At 62.4% G+C, this 17,078-nt stretch overlaps 1 protein-coding gene across 2 annotated transcripts in view; it reads left to right on the forward strand.

Moving 5' to 3' along the window:
• cdc25d (cell division cycle 25 homolog d) overlaps positions 1-17,078 on the forward strand; it is a 42,831-nt gene that overhangs the window by 13,595 nt on the left and 12,158 nt on the right. For both annotated transcript variants that reach the window (XM_072479674.1, XM_072479676.1), the window contains exons 6-8: positions 2,217-2,360; positions 6,398-6,493; positions 8,819-8,881. In XM_072479674.1, the coding sequence (XP_072335775.1) occupies positions 2,217-2,360; positions 6,398-6,493; positions 8,819-8,881 (303 nt within the window). The remainder of the gene's footprint in view (positions 1-2,216; positions 2,361-6,397; positions 6,494-8,818; positions 8,882-17,078) is intronic.

A 17,078-nucleotide genomic window follows, 5' to 3' on the forward strand; every position in this document is an offset into this window, starting at 1 on the left:
CCTGGGAGTGTTTGATGGGGACAGTGTAGAAGGAGCTTAACTCTGTATCTAACCCCGTGCTGTACCTGTCCTGGGAGAGTTTGATGGGGACAGTGTAGAGAGAGCCTTACTCTGTATCTAACCCCGTGCTGTACCTGTCCTGGGAGTGTTTGATGGGGACAGTGTAGAAGGAGCTTAACTCTGTATCTAACCCCGTGCTGTACCTGTCCTGGGAGAGTTTGATGGGGACAGTGTAGAGGGAGCTTCACTCTGTATCTAACCCCGTGCTGTACCTGTCCTGGGAGAGTTTGATGGGGACAGTGTAGAGGGAGCTTCACTCTGTATCTAACCCCGTGCTGTACCTGTCCTGGGAGTGTTTGATGGGGACAGTGTAGAGTGAGCTTTACTCTGTATCTAACCCCGTGCTGTACCTGTCCTGGGAGTGTTTGATGGGGACAGTGTAGAGGGAGCTTTACTCTGTATCTAACCCCGTGCTGTACCTGTCCTGGGAGTGTTTGATGGGGACAGTGTAGAGTGAGCTTTACTCTGTATCTAACCCCGTCCTGTACCTGTCCTGGGAGTGTTTGACGGGGACAGTGTAGAGGGAGCTTTACTCTGTATCTAACCCCGTGCTGTACCTGTCCTGGGAGTGTTTGATGGGGACAGTGCAGAGGGAGCTTTACTCTGTATCTATCCCCGTGCTGTACCTGTCCTGGGAGTGTTTGATGGGGACAGTGTAGAGGGAGCTTTACTCTGTATCTAACCCCGTGCTGTACCTGTGCTGGGAGAGTTTGATGGAGACAGTGTAGAGGGAGCTTTACTCTGTATCTAACCCCGTGCTGTACCTGTCCTGGGAGTGTTTGATGGGGACAGTGTAGAGGGAGCTTTACTCTATATCTAACCCCGTGCTGTACCTGTCCTGGGAGAGTTTGATGGGGACAGTGTAGAGGGAGCTTCACTCTGTATCTAACCCCGTGCTGTACCTGTCCTGGGAGTGTTTGATGGGGACAGTGTAGAGGGAGCTTTACTCTGTGTCTAACCCCGTGCTGTACCTGTCCTGGGAGTGTTTGATGGGGACAGTGCAGAGGGAGCTTTACTCTGTATCTATCCCCGTGCTGTACCTGTCCTGGGAGTGTTTGATGGGGACAGTGTAGAGGGAGCTTTACTCTGTATCTAACCCCGTGCTGTACCTGTGCTGGGAGAGTTTGATGGAGACAGTGTAGAGGGAGCTTTACTCTGTATCTAACCCCGTGCTGTACCTGTCCTGGGAGTGTTTGATGGGGACAGTGTAGAGGGAGCTTTACTCTATATCTAACCCCGCACTGTACCTGTCCAGGGATTGTTTGATGGGGACAGTGTAGAGGGAGCTTTACTCTGTATCTAACCCCGTGCTGTACCTGTCCTGGGAGTGTTTGATGGGGACAGTGTAGAGGGAGCTTTACTATGTATCTAACCCCGTGCTGTACCTGGCCTGGGAGTGCTTGATTGGGACAGTGTAGAGGGAGCTTTACTCTGTATCTAACCCGTGCTGTACCTGTCCTGGGAATGTTTGCTGGGGACAGTGTAGAGGGAGCTTAACTCTGTATCTAACCCCGTGCTGTACCTGTCCTGGGAGTGTTTGATGGGGACAGTATGGAGGGAGCTTTACTCTGTATCTAACCACATGCTGTACCTGTCCTGGGAGTGTTTGATGGAGACAGTGTAGAGGGAGCTTTACTCTGTATCTAACCACATGCTGTACCTGTCCTGGGAGTGTTTGATGGGGACAGTGTAGAGGGAGCTTTACTCTGTATCTAACCCCGCGCTGTACCTGTCTCTGGGAGTGTTTGATGGGGACAGTGTAGAGGGAGATTTACTCTGTATCTAACCCCGTGCTGTACCTGTCCTGGGAGTGTTTAATGGGGACAGTGTAGAGGGAGCTTTACTCTGTATCTAACCCTGTGCTGTACCTGTCCTGGGAGTGTTTGATGGGGACAGTGTAGAGGGAGCTTTACTCTGTATCTAACCCCGTGCTGTACCTGTCCTGGGAGTGTTTGATGGGGACACTGTAGAGGGAGCTTTCCCTGAGAGTCTATCCAAAGGGGGAGAGTAATCATTTGTTTGGCTATCCAGTCCCTCTTGCTGAGCAAAGTTTTTTTTAAATTAAGTAGTTGTCCCTGTCTAGGTTCTGACACGTCCCCTGCGAAGAATCTTCTGTTGTGAGTGTATTGCTGATTTGGTTTTGTTGTTGTTGACAGGACAGTGGACATTCTGCGGCTGTTTATTCCTCGCCATTGAACCAGCTGTCTGGTAAACGTACTGACCAGGCTCACAGTCAGACACCAGCTCAGAAAAAAAGGAAAAACAGTTTCCATGGCTACAGGGACACAGAGCAGAGACGGGTAAAAGTTGTGATTCATATAGACGCTGAAACTAAGGCCGTGGATCTTTCTTGGCACAATTTCCCTGAGAGATTTACTCACTCTCAATCACGATGGGACGCGGGTCTGTGATTCCCAACAGGGTGATGGGACGCGGGTCTGTGATTCCCCACAGTGTGATGGGACGCGGGTCTGTGATTCCCCACAGGGTGATGGGACGCGAGTCTGTGATTCCCCACAGGGTGATGGGCGGCGGGTCTGTGATTCCCCACAGGGTGATGGGACGCGGGTCTGTGATTCCCCACAGGGTGATGGGACGCGGGTCTGTGATTCCCCACAGGGTGATGGGAGGCTGGTCTGTGATTCCCCACAGGGTGATGGGACGCGGGTCTGTGATTCCCCAGAGGGTGATGGGAGGCTGGTCTGTGATTCCCCACAGGGTGATGGGACGCTGGTCTGTGATTCCCCACAGGGTGATGGGATGCGGGTCTGTGATTCCCCACAGGGTGATGGGAGGCGGGTCTGTGATTCCCCACAGGGTGATGGTACGCTGGTCTGTGATTCCCCACAGGGTGATGGGATGCGGGTCTGTGATTCCCCACAGGGTGATGGGAGGCGGGTCTGTGATTCCCCACAGGATGATGGGATGTGGGTCTGTGATTCCCCACAGGGTGATGGGATGTCTGATTCCCCACAGGGTGATGGGATGTTGGTCTGTGATTCCCCACAGGGTGATGGGAGGCGGGTCTGTAATTCCCCACAGGGTGATGGGATGTCTGATTCCCCACAGGGTGATGGGACGCGGGTCTGTGATTCCTCACAGGGTGATGGGATGTCTGATTCCCCACAGGGTGATGGGATGTTGGTCTGTGATTCCCCACAGGGTGATGGGAGGCGGGTCTGTAATTCCCCACAGGGTGATGGGATGTCTGATTCCCCACAGGGTGATGGGACGCGGGTCTGTGATTCCCCACAGGGTGATGGGACGCGGGTCTGTGATTCCCCACAGGGTGATGGGACGCGGGTCTGTGATTCTCCACAGGGTGATGGGACACGGGTCTGTGATTCCCCACAGGGTGATGGGAGGCGGGTTTGTGAATCCCCACAGGGTGATGGGACGCGGGTCTGTGATTCCCCACAGGGTGATGGGACACGGGTCTGTGATTCCCCACAGAGTGATGGGACGCGGGTCTGTGATTCCCCACAGGTTGATGGGACGCGGGTCTGTGATTCCCCACAGGGTGATGGGATGTTGGTCTGTGATTCCCCACAGGGTGATGGGAGACGGGTCTGTGATTCCCCACAGAGTGATGGGAGCCGGGTCTGTGATTCCCCACAGGGTGATGGGATGTTGGTCTGTGATTCCCACAGGGGGATGGGAGGCGGGTCTGTGATTCCCCACAGGGTGATGGGACGCGGGTCTGTGATTCCCCACAGGGTGATGGGACATGTGTCTGTGATTCCCCACAGAGTGATGGGAGCCGGGTCTGTGATTCCCCACAGGGTGATGGGATGTTGGTCTGTGATTCCCACAGAGTGATGGGAGGCGGGTCTGTGAATCCCCACAGGGTGATGGGACGCGGGTCTGTGATTCCCCACAGCGTGATGGGACGCGGGTCTGTGATTCCCTACAGGGTGATGGGAGACGGGTCTGTGATTCCCCACAGGGTGATGGGACGCGTGTCTGTGATTCCCCACAGAGTGATGGGACGCGGGTCTGTGATTCCCCACAGCGTGATGGGACGCGGGTCTGTGATTCCCCACAGGGTGATGGGAGACGGGTCTGTGATTCCCCACAGGGTGATGGGAGGCGGGTCTGTGATTCCCCACAGAGTGATGGGCGGCGGGTCTGTGATTCCCCACAGGGTGATGGGAGGCGGGTCTGTGATTCCCCACAGGGTGATGGGTTGTTGGTCTGTGATTCCCCACAGGGTGATGGGAGGCGGGTCTGTGATTCCCCACAGGGTGATGGGACGCGTGTCTGTGATTCCCCACAGGGTGATGGGAGGCGGGTCTGTGATTCCCCACAGGGTGATGGGACGCGTGTCTGTGATTCCCCACAGGGTGATGTGACGCGGGTCTGTGAATCCCCACAGGGTGATGGGACATGGGTCTGTGATTCCCCACAGGGTGATGGGACGCGGGTCTGTGATTCCCCACAGGGTGATGGGACGCGGGTCTGTGATTCCCCACAGGGTGATGGGAGGCGGGTCTGTGATTCCCCACAGGGTGATGGGACGCGGGTCTGTGATTCCCCACAGGGTGATGGGATGTTGGTCTGTGATTCCCCACAGGGTGATGGGAGGCGGGTCTGTGATTCCCCACAGGGTGATGGGACGCGGGTCTGTGATTCCCCACAGGGTGATGGGAGGCGGGTCTGTGATTCCCCACAGAGTGATGGGACGCGGGTCTGTGATTCCCCACAGGGTGATGGGACGCGGGTCTGTGATTCCCCACAGGGTGATGGGATGTTGGTCTGTGATTCCCCACAGGGTGATGGGAGGCGGGTCTGTGATTCCCCACAGGGTGATGGGACGCGGGTCTGTGATTCCCCACAGGGTGATGGGCGGCGGGTCTGTGATTCCCCACAGGGTGATGGGACGCGGGTCTGTGATTCCCCACAGGGTGATGGGCGGCGGGTCTGTGATTCCCCACAGGGTGATGGGAGGCGGGTCTGTGATTCCCCACAGGGTGATGGGAGGCGGGTCTGTGATTCCCCACAGGGTGATGGGTTGTTGGTCTGTGATTCCCCACAGGGTGATGGGAGGCGGGTCTGTGATTCCCCACAGGGTGATGGGACGCGTGTCTGTGATTCCCCACAGGGTGATGGGAGGCGGGTCTGTGATTCCCCACAGGGTGATGGGAGGCGGGTCTGTGATTCCCCACAGGGTGATGGGTTGTTGGTCTGTGATTCCCCACAGGGTGATGGGAGGCGGGTCTGTGATTCCCCACAGGGTGATGGGACGCGTGTCTGTGATTCCCCACAGGGTGATGGGAGGCGGGTCTGTGATTCCCCACAGGGTGATGGGACGCGTGTCTGTGATTCCCCACAGGGTGATGTGACGCGGGTCTGTGAATCCCCACAGGGTGATGGGACATGGGTCTGTGATTCCCCACAGGGTGATGGGACGCGGGTCTGTGATTCCCCACAGGGTGATGGGACGCGGGTCTGTGATTCCCCACAGGGTGATGGGAGGCGGGTCTGTGATTCCCCACAGGGTGATGGGACGCGGGTCTGTGATTCCCCACAGGGTGATGGGATGTTGGTCTGTGATTCCCCACAGGGTGATGGGAGGCGGGTCTGTGATTCCCCACAGGGTGATGGGACGCGGGTCTGTGATTCCCCACAGGGTGATGGGAGGCGGGTCTGTGATTCCCCACAGAGTGATGGGACGCGGGTCTGTGATTCCCCACAGGGTGATGGGACGCGGGTCTGTGATTCCCCACAGGGTGATGGGATGTTGGTCTGTGATTCCCCACAGGGTGATGGGAGGCGGGTCTGTGATTCCCCACAGGGTGATGGGACGCGGGTCTGTGATTCCCCACAGGGTGATGGGCGGCGGGTCTGTGATTCCCCACAGGGTGATGGGACGCGGGTCTGTGATTCCCCACAGGGTGATGGGCGGCGGGTCTGTGATTCCCCACAGGGTGATGGGAGGCGGGTCTGTGATTCCCCACAGGGTGATGTGATGTCTGATTCCCCCTCACGGTGATGGAGTGTGGGTCTGTACTATCAAGAGACGGTAGAAGATCAATATTCAATCTCAGAGACAATGAGCAGGCCAATAAAAATAAATTGAACCCAGATTCCTGCTCCAGCCACTCTCCAGTGGAACGCTTGTTTGTACGAGGATTGTTCGTAAGATGCCCTCACAGTCGAAAAGCCTACCTTGGCTCATTGTCGAGACTCACATATGGCTACCTGAGTGAGGACAGGGGGCGACTGGTGGCCGTTGATGCCAGACCTGAGCGATGAGTCTGCATGTGTGGGGTGCAGACCGAGAACTATACTGTCCTTCTGTTCTTCTTCTGAGTTCCATCTCTGATTCCTTTTCCAGGTTTTTAATCCCTGTCGATTATCCGGCTCCCAGGAAGTCGACGTTAAACACATCCCAGACTCCGAAGATTGCGCTCTTATCGGAGATTTCTCTAAAGTAAGAACCATGTCAGACCTCATTGTTTCCCTCCCTCTCCTGCACCTACTAACATCCCCTTGCCTCCCACGCAATAACCTCCCCCCCCCCTCTCGGCTCCACTCCTCTCCCCATTACACCGATCCCACCTCCCCCAGTGCAGCTTGTGTAGAGGGAGTTTTACTCTGTATCTAACCCCATGCTGTACCTGTCCTGGGGGTGTTTGATGGGGACAGTGTAGAGGGAGCTTTACTCTGTATCTAACCCTGTGCAGTACCTGTCCTGGGAGAGTTTGATGGGAACAGTGTAGAGGGAGCTTTACTCTGTATCTAACCCCGTGCTGTACCTGTCCTGGGAGAGTTTGATGGGGACAGTGTAGGGGGAGCTTTACTCTGTATCTAACCCCGTGCTGTACCTGTCCTGGGAGAGTTTGATGGGGACAGTGTAGGGGGAGCTTTACTCTGTATCTAACCCCGTGCTGTACCTGTCCTGGGAGTGTTTGATGGGGACAGTGTAGAGGGAGCTTTACTCTGTATCTAACCCTGTGCAGTACCTGTCCTGGGAGAGTTTGATGGGAACAGTGTAGAGGGAGCTTTACTCTGTATCTAACCCCGTGCTGTACCTGTCCTGGGAGAGTTTGATGGGGACAGTGTAGGGGGAGCTTTACTCTGTATCTAACCCCGTGCTGTACCTGTCCTGGGAGAGTTTGATGGGGACAGTGTAGGGGGAGCTTTACTCTGTATCTAACCCTGTGCTGTACCTGTCCTGGGAGTGTTTGATGGGGACAGTGCAGAGAGAGTTTTACCCTGTATCTAACCATGTGCTGTACCTGTCCTGGGAGTGTTTGATGGGGATGGTGTAGAGGGAGCTTTACTCTGTATCTAACCCCGTGCTGTACCTGTCCTGGGAGTGTTTGATGGGGACAGTGTAGGGGGAGCTTTACTCTGTATCTAACCCCGTGCTGTACCTGTCCTGGGAGTGTTTGATGGGGACAGTGTAGAGGGAGCTTTACTCTGTATCTAACCCCGTGCTGTACCTGACCTGGGAGTGTTTGATGGGGACAGTGTAGAGAGAGTTTTACTTTGTATCTCACCCCGTGCTGTACCTGTCCTGGGAGAGTTTGATGGGGATAGTGTAGAGGGAGCTTTACTCTGTATCTAACCCCGTGCTGTATCTTTCCTGGGAGTGTTTGATGGGGACAGTGTAGAGAGAGTTTTACTCTGTATCTCACCCCGTGCTGTACCTGTCCTGGGAGAGTTTGATGGGGATAGTGTAGAGGGAGCTTTACTCTGTATCTAACCCCGTGCTGTAACTGTCCTGGGAGTGTTTGATGGGGACAGTGTAGTGGGAGCTTTACTCTGTATCTACCCCGTGCTGTATCTGCCCTGGGAATGTTTGATGGGGAGAGTGTAGAGGGAGCTTTACTCTGTATCTAACTCTGTGCTGTACCTGTCCTGGGAGAGTTTAATGGGGAGAGTGTAGAGGGAGCTTTACTCTGTATCTAACCCCGTGCTGTACCTGTCCTGGGAGTGTTTGATGGGGTCAGTGTAGAGGGAGCTTTACTCTGTTTCTAACTCCGTGCTGTAACTGTCCTGGGAGTGTTTGATGGGGTCAGTGTCGAGGGAGCTTTACTCTGTTTCTAACCCCGTGCTGTACCTGTCCTGGGAGTGTTTGATGGGGACAGTGTAGAGGGAGTTTTACTCTGTATCTAACCCCGTGCTGTACCTGTCCTGGGAATGTTTGATGGGGACAGTGTAGAGGGAGCTTTACTCTGTATCTAACCCCGTGCTGTACCTGTCCTGGGAGTGTTTGATGGGGTCAGTGTAGAGGGAGCTTTACTCTGTTTCTAACTCCGTGCTGTAACTGTCCTGGGAGTGTTTGATGGGGTCAGTGTAGAGGGAGCTTTACTCTGTTTCTAACCCCGTGCTGTACCTGTCCTGGGAGTGTTTGATGGGGACAGTGTAGAGGGAGTTTTACTCTGTATCTAACCCCGTGCTGTACCTGTCCTGGGAGTGTTTGATGGGGACAGTGTAGAGGGAGCTTTACTCTGTATCTAACCCCGTGCTGTACCTGTCCCGGGAGTGTCTGATTGAGACAGTGTAGAGGGAGCTTTACTCTGTATCTAACCCCGTGCTGTACCTGTTCTGGGAATGTTTGATGGGGACAGTGTAGAGGGAGTTTTACTCTGTATCTAACCCCGTGCTGTACCTGTCCTGGGAGTGGAACACCTATCTCTAACTGGATATTGCTGCTCGTCTAGTTGTGACATCCCTCAGATTTCTGAGTGAAAATGTGAAGGCCGGTTGGGGGCGATGATGACGACTGTCCCCTTGCTCGTTACTCTAGGCTTGTGTTTTGCCAGTGGAAGAGGGAAAACATCAGGATCTGAAATATGTTTCAGCTCGCACTGTGAGTATTACAGCCGCATTGGGAACAATCTGCAGGCCAGTGGCAGCCAGATGGATCAATCAGCAAAGACTGTGTGTGGAATTGAGCCAATTCCTCCCGGAAACACTCTGCTTTGAATCTCGGCCTTGGAAGCAGGTGGGGTCGGTTACTTCCACCTTAGGTTTCTGGCCCTTTGGATGGAGGTTCAGCCAGGACCAGGGTTGATGTGGAAGGAGGTCGAAGGAAAGATTCATAGGAACAGGAGGAGGCCATTCAGCCCCTCTATAGCCTGTTACCCGTTCAACCCTTTACCCATCGGAAATGTGAGTTTTGAAATTGTCTCCCACTCTCCTCAGCTTTTTGAGGGAGAGAGAATTTCCCATTTCCGCTCCTCTTTGTGTGAAGACGTCCTTTCTGACACCACCCAAGGGAGGCCTGGCTCGCTTTTACAGTGTTTTTCCTGCTTGTATTCCAGACCCTCCCCATAACCGATCCCCCAATCAAATCCTTTAATCACCTTAAACACCATGATTTTGGCACTTCTGGATAAGTCTGTACAAACCGTCCTCACATTCTAACTCTGTCAGCCCCTCAATAATCTTTATTGTCACAAGTAGGCTTACATTATCGCTGCAATGAAGTTACTGTGAAAAGCCCCTAGTCGCTACATTCCGCCGCCTGTTCGGGTACACTGCGGGAGAATCCAGAATGTCCAATTCACCTAACAAACACGTCTTTCGGGTCTTGTGGGAGGAAACCGGAGCACCCGGAGGAAACCCACGCAGACACGGGGAGAACGTGCAGACTCCACACAGTCAGTGATCCAGCGGGGAATCGAATCTGGGACCCTGGAGCCATGACGCAACAGTGCTAACCACTGTGCTATTGTGCTCCACCTTCAGATTAAAGCTCTATACAACTGAAGTATGATGTCACGTCCTTTGAGATAAAAGCTAACATTCCACTGGGCTTTTTGATTACTTTTTGTACCGGTGCTGTTAATTTTGTATTAATGTGTGCACATGGATACCAAAATCTCATGGTTCCTTCGCAGTTTTTAATCTCTCACCATTAGAAAATGATTGCAATTTATCTTTCTTAGATCCAGTGATGCCCGCACTGGTGAAGTGTGGCTGCACCCCCTCAAGGCCATTTCTATCCTTCCTGATTGCAGTTTGGCTGTGATGCCCCTTACAGTGAAATAGCCTGCACGCATTCTCTGTGTGGGCCCTTGTGCGAAGTCATTGGGTGGTGTTCTCCGTCCCGCGCCCCCGGGATTCTCCGTCCCGCGCCCCCGGGATTCTCCGTTCCGCGCCCCCGGGATTCTCCGTCCCGCGCCCCCTGGATTCTCCGTCCCGCGCCCCCGGGATTCTCCGTCCCGCGCCCCCGGGATTCTCCGTCCCGCGCCCCCGTGATTCTCCGACCCGCGCCCCCGGGATTCTCTGTCCCGTGCCCCCAGGATTCTCCGTCCCGCGCCCCCGGGATTCTCCGTCCCGCGCCCCCGGGATTCTCCGTCCCGCGCCCCCGGGATTCTCCTTCCCCGCCCCCGGGATTCTCCGTCCCGCGCCCCCTGGATTCTCCGTCCCGCGCCCCCTGGATTCTCCGTCCCGCGCCCCCTGGATTCTCCGTCCCGCGCCCCCGGGATTCTCCGTCCCGCGCCCCCTGGATTCTCCGTCCCGCGCCCCCTGGATTCTCCGTCCCGCGCCCCCTGGATTCTCCGTTCCGCGCCGCCGGGATTCTCCGTCCCGCGCCCCCTGGATTCTCCGTCCCGCGCCCCCGGGATTCTCCGTCCCGCGCCCCCGGGATTCTCCGTCCCGCGCCCTCTGGGATTCTCCGTCCCGCGCCCCCGGGATTCTCCGCCCCCGCCCTCTGGGATTCTCCGTCCCGCGCCCCCGGGATTCTCCGTCCCGCGCCCCCGGGATTCGCTGCCTGCGCCCCTGGGATTCTCCGTCCCGCGCACCCGGGATTCTCCGTCCCGCGCCCCCGGGATTCTCCGTCCCGCGCCCCCGGAATTCTCCGTCCCGCGCCGCCGGGATTCTCCGTCCCGCGCCCCCGGGATTCTCCGTCCCGCGCCCCCGGGATTCGCTGCCTGCGCCCCTGGGATTCTCCGACCCGCGCCCCCGGGATTCTCCGTCCCGCGCCCCCGGGATTCTCCGCCCCGCGCCCCCGGGATTCGCTGCCTGCGCCCCTGGGATTCTCCGTCCCGCGCCCCCGGGATTCTCCGTCCCGCGCCGCCGGGATTCTCCGTCCCGCGCCCCCGGGATTCTCTGTCCCGCGCCCCCGGGATTCGCTGCCTGCGCCCCTGGGATTCTCCGACCCGCGCCCCCGGGATTCTCCGTCCCGCGCCCCCGGGATTCTCCGCCCCGCGCCCCCGGGATTCGCTGCCTGCGCCCCTGGGATTCTCCGTCCCGCGCCCCCGGGATTCTCCGTCCCGCGCCCCCGGGATTCTCCGTCCCGCGCCCCCGGGATTCTCCGTCCCCCGCCCCAGGGATTCACTGCCTGCGCCCCTGGGATTCTCCGTCCCGCGCCCCCGGGATTCTCCGTCCCGCGCCCCCGGGATTCTCCGTCCCGCGCCCCCGGGATTCTCCGTCCCGCGCCCCCGGGATTCTCCGTCCTGCGTCCCCGGGATTCTCCGTCCCGCGCCCCCGGGATTTGCTGCCTGCGCCCCTGGGATTCTCCGTCCCGCGCCCCCGGGATTCTCCGTCCCGCGCCCCCGGGATTCTCCGTCCCGCGCCCCCTGGATTCTCCGTCCCGCGTCCCGGGGATTCTCTGTCCCGCGCCCCCGGGATTCTCCGTCCCGCACCCCCGGGATTCTCCTTCCCCGCCCCCGGGATTCTCCGTCCCGCGCCCTCTGGGATTCTCCTTCCCCGCCCCCAGGATTCTCGATCCCGCGCCCCCGGGATTCTCCGTCCCGCGCCCTCTGGGATTCTCCGTCCCGCGCCCCCGGGATTCTCCGTCCCGCGCCCTCTGGGATTCTCCGTCCCGCGCCCCCGGGATTCTCCGTCCCGCGCCCCCGGGATTCGCTGCCTGCGCCCCTGGGATTCTCCGTCCCGCGCACCCGGGATTCTCCGTCCCGCGCCCCCGGGATTCGCTGCCTGCGCCCCTGGGATTCTCCGTCCCGCGCCCCCGGGATTCTCCGTCCCGCGCCCCCGGGATTCTCCGTCCCGCGCCCCCGGGATTCGCTGCCTGCGCCCCTGGGATTCTCCGTCCCGCGCCCCCGGGATTCTCCGTCCCGCGCCCCCGGGATTCTCCGTCCCGCGCCCCCGGAATTCTCCGTCCCACGCCGCCTGGATTCTCCGTCCCGCGCCCCCGGGATTCTCCGTCCCGCGCCCCCGGGATTCGCTGCCTGCGCCCCTGGGATTCTCCGTCCCGCGCCCCCGGGATTCTCCGTCCCGCGCCCCCGGGATTCTCCGTCCCGCGCCCCCGGGACTCGCTGCCTGCGCCCCTGGGATTCTCCGTCCCGCGCCCCCGGGATTCTCCGTCCCGCGCCCCCGGGATTCTCCGTCCCGCGCCCCAGGGATTCGCTGCCTGCGCCCCTGGGATTCTCCGTCCCGCGCCCCCGGGATTCTCCGTCCCGCGCCCCCGGGATTCTCCGTCCCGTGCCCCCGGGATTCTCCGTCCCGCGCCCCCGGGATTCTCCGTCCCGCGTCCCCGGGATTCTCCGTCCCGCGCCCCCGGGATTCGCTGCCTGCGCCCCTGGGATTCTCCGTCCCGCGCCCCCGGGATTCTCCGTCCCGCGCCCCCGGGATTCTCCGTCCCGCGCCCCCGGATTCTCCGTCCCGCGCCCCCGGGATTCTCCGTCCCGCGCCCCCGGGATTCTCCGTCCCGCGCCCCCGGGATTCTCCTTCCCCGCCCCCGGGATTCTCCGTCCCGCGCCCTCTGGGATTCTCCTTCCCCGCCCCCTGGATTCTCCGTCCCGCGCCCCCGGGATTCTCCGTCCCGCGCCCCCTGGATTCTCCGTCCCGCGCCCCCGGGATTCTCCGTCCCGCGCCCCCGGAATTCTCCGTCCCGCGCCGCCGGGATTCTCCGTCCCGCGCCCCCGGGATTCTCCGTCCCGCGCCCCCGGGATTCGCTGCCTGCGCCCCTGGGATTCTCCGTCCCGCGCCCCCGGGATTCTCCGTCCCGCGCCCCCGGGATTCTCCGTCCCGCGCCCCCGGGATTCGCTGCCTGCGCCCCTGGGATTCTCCGTCCCGCGCCCCGGGATTCTCCGTCCCGCGCCCCCGGGATTCTCCGTCCCGCGCCCCCGGGATTCTCCGTCCCGCGCCCCAGGGATTCGCTGCCTGCGCCCCTGGGATTCTCCGTCCCGCGCCCCCGGGATTCTCCGTCCCGCGTCCCCGGGATTCTCCGTCCCGCGCCCCCGGGATTCTCCGTCCCGCGCCCCCGGGATTCTCCGTCCTGCGTCCCCGGGATTCTCCGTCCCGCGCCCCCGGGATTCGCTGCCTGCGCCCCTGGGATTCTCCGTCCCGCGCCCCCGGGATTCTCCGTCCCGCGCCCCCGGGATTCTCCGTCCCGCGCCCCCTGGATTCTCCGTCCCGCGCCCCCGGGATTCTCCGTCCCGCGCCCCCGGGATTCTCCGTCCCGCGCCCCCGGGATTCTCCTTCCCCGCCCCCGGGCTTCTCCGTCCCGCCACCTCTGGGATTCTCCTTCCCCGCCCCCGGGATTCTCCGTCCCGCGCCCCCGGGATTCTCCGTCCCGCGCCCCCGGTATTCTCCGTCCCGCGCCCCCGGGATTCTCCGTCCCGCGCCCCCTGGATTCTCCGTCCCGCGCCCCCGGTATTCTCCGTCCCGCGCCCCCGGAATTCTCCGTCCCGCGCCGCCGGGATTCTCCGTCCCGCGCCCCCGGGATTCTCCGTCCCGCGCCCCCGGAATTCACTGCCTGCGCCCCTGGGATTCTCCGTCCCGCGCCCCCGGGATTCTCCGTCCCGCGCCCCCGGGATTCTCTGTCCCGCGCCCCCGGGATTCGCTGCCTGCGCCCCTGGGATTCTCCGTCCCGCGCCCCCGGGATTCTCCGTCCCGCGCCCCCGGGATTCTCCGTCCCGCGCCCCCGGGATTCTCCGTCCCGTGCCCCCTGGATTCTCCGTCCCGCGCCCCCGGGATTCTCCGTCCCGCGCCCCCGGGATTCTCCGTCCCGCACCCCCGGGATTCTCCTTCCCCGCCCCCGGGATTCTCCGTCCCGCGCCCCCGGAATTCTCCGTCCCGCGCCGCCGGGATTCTCCGTCCCGCGCCCCCGCGATTCTCCGTCCCGCGCCCCCGGAATTCACTGACTGCGCCCCTGGGATTCTCCGTCCCGCGCCCCCGGGATTCTCCGTCCCGCGCCCCCGGGATTCTCTGTCCCGCGCCCCCGGGATTCGCTGCCTGCGCCCCTGGGATTCTCCGTCCCGCGCCCCCGGGATTCTCCGTCCCGCGCCCCCGGGATTCTCCGTCCCGCGCCCCCGGGATTCTCCGTCCCGCGCCCCCGGGATTCTCCGTCCCGCGCCCCCGGGATTCTCCGTCCCGCGCCCCCGGGATTCTCCGTCCCGCGCCCCCGGGATTCTCCGTCCCCCGCCCCCGGGATTCTCCGTCCCGCGCCCCCGGGATTCTCCGTCCCGCGCCCCCGGGATTCGCCGTCCCGCGCCCCCGGGATTCTCCGTCCCCCGCCCCCGGGATTCTCCGTCCCACGCCCCCGGGATTCTCCGTCCCACGCCCCCGGGATTCTCCGTCCCGCGCCCCCGGGATTCTCCGTCCCGCGCCCCCGGGATTCTCCGTCCCGCGCCCCCGGGATTCTCCGTCCCGCGCCCCCGGGATTCTCCGTCCCGCCCCCGGGATTCTCCGTCGTGCCCCCGGGAATCTCCGTCCCGTGCCCCCGGGATTCTCCGTCCCGTGCCCCCGGGATTCTCCGTCCCGTGCCCCCGGGATTCTCCTTCCCCGCCCCCGGGATTCTCCGTCCCGCGCCCCCGGGATTCTCCGTCCCGCGCCCCCGGTATTCTCCGTCCCGCGCCCCCGGGATTCTCCGTCCCGCGCCCCCTGGATTCTCCGTCCCGCGCCCCCGGTATTCTCCGTCCCGCGCCCCCGGAATTCTCCGTCCCGCGCCGCCGGGATTCTCCGTCCCGCGCCCCCGGGATTCTCCGTCCCGCGCCCCCGGAATTCACTGCCTGCGCCCCTGGGATTCTCCGTCCCGCGCCCCCGGGATTCTCCGTCCCGCGCCCCCGGGATTCTCTGTCCCGCGCCCCCGGGATTCGCTGCCTGCGCCCCTGGGATTCTCCGTCCCGCGCCCCCGGGATTCTCCGTCCCGCGCCCCCGGGATTCTCCGTCCCGCGCCCCCGGGATTCTCCGTCCCGTGCCCCCTGGATTCTCCGTCCCGCGCCCCCGGGATTCTCCGTCCCGCGCCCCCGGGATTCTCCGTCCCGCACCCCCGGGATTCTCCTTCCCCGCCCCCGGGATTCTCCGTCCCGCGCCCCCGGAATTCTCCGTCCCGCGCCGCCGGGATTCTCCGTCCCGCGCCCCCGCGATTCTCCGTCCCGCGCCCCCGGAATTCACTGACTGCGCCCCTGGGATTCTCCGTCCCGCGCCCCCGGGATTCTCCGTCCCGCGCCCCCGGGATTCTCTGTCCCGCGCCCCCGGGATTCGCTGCCTGCGCCCCTGGGATTCTCCGTCCCGCGCCCCCGGGATTCTCCGTCCCGCGCCCCCGGGATTCTCCGTCCCGCGCCCCCGGGATTCTCCGTCCCGCGCCCCCGGGATTCTCCGTCCCGCGCCCCCGGGATTCTCCGTCCCGCGCCCCCGGGATTCTCCGTCCCGCGCCCCCGGGATTCTCCGTCCCCCGCCCCCGGGATTCTCCGTCCCGCGCCCCCGGGATTCTCCGTCCCGCGCCCCCGGGATTCGCCGTCCCGCGCCCCCGGGATTCTCCGTCCCCCGCCCCCGGGATTCTCCGTCCCACGCCCCCGGGATTCTCCGTCCCACGCCCCCGGGATTCTCCGTCCCGCGCCCCCGGGATTCTCCGTCCCGCGCCCCCGGGATTCTCCGTCCCGCGCCCCCGGGATTCTCCGTCCCGCGCCCCCGGGATTCTCCGTCCCGCCCCCGGGATTCTCCGTCGTGCCCCCGGGAATCTCCGTCCCGTGCCCCCGGGATTCTCCGTCCCGTGCCCCCGGGATTCTCCGTCCCGTGCCCCCGGGATTCTCCTTCCCCGCCCCCGGGATTCTCCGTCCCGCCTCCGGGATTCTCCGTCCCGCGCCCCCGGGATTCTCCGTCCCGCGCCCCCGGGATTCTCCGTCCCGCGCCCCCGGGATTCTCCGTCCCGCGCCCCCGGGATTCTCCGTCCCGCGCCCCCGGGATTCTCCGTCCCGCGCCCCCTGGATTCTCCGTCCCGCGCCCCCTGGATTCTCCGTCCCGCGCCCCCTGGACTCTCCGTCCCGCCCCCGGGATTCTCCTTCCCCGCCCCCGGGATTCTCCTTCACCGCCCCCGGGATTCGCCGTCCCGCGCCCCCGGGATTCTCCGTCCCGCGCCCCCGGGATTCTCCTTCCCCGCCCCCGGGATTCTCCGTCCCGCGCCCCCTGGATTCTCCGTCCCGCGCCCCCGGGATTCTCCTTCCCCGCCCCCGGGATTCTCCGTCCCGCGCCCCCGGGATTCTCCGTCCCGCGCCCCCGGGATTCTCCGTCCCGCCCCCGGGATTCTCCGTCCCGCGCACCCGGGATTCTCCGTCTCGCGCCCCCGGGATTCTCCGTCCCGCGCCCCCGGGATTCTCCGTCCCGCCCCCGGGATTCTCCGTCCCGCCAGCCATCAACTGGGGATTCCCATTGTGGCCAACCCGCGTCGTCGGGAAATCCCTGGGCTGCCGGCACACCGGAGAATCCCGACAGCGGAGAATCCCGACAGCGGAGAATCCCGACAGCGGAGAATCCCGACAGCGGAGAATCCATGGTATTTGGGACAGGAGCAGCTGGGCTCAATGGAATCTGTGTCCCGGCAAGATCTCAGTGTGAGGAGGAGTGGTGGAAATCCGACTGTTCCTTGACTTGAGTTTGGCTTTTAGCGTTGCACCAAGCTCCGCCTCTCTCTACCATGGCCCCTCCCACAACAATTTACTCCTCCTTCTCTTTCCAACCTTCCTTTGCCTTTGGGTTCCTGATAGAATCCAGGTTGACACTCCCAGTGTAACACTGAGGGAGTGCTGAACTGCCAGAGGTGCTGTCTTTCAGATGAAACATCCAGGAGCCTGTCTGCTCTCTCAGGCGGATGCAACAGA

Source organism: Scyliorhinus torazame, chromosome 16 (genome assembly GCF_047496885.1).
Source record: "Scyliorhinus torazame isolate Kashiwa2021f chromosome 16, sScyTor2.1, whole genome shotgun sequence".
In the NCBI taxonomy this organism is placed as follows: domain Eukaryota; kingdom Metazoa; phylum Chordata; class Chondrichthyes; order Carcharhiniformes; family Scyliorhinidae; genus Scyliorhinus; species Scyliorhinus torazame.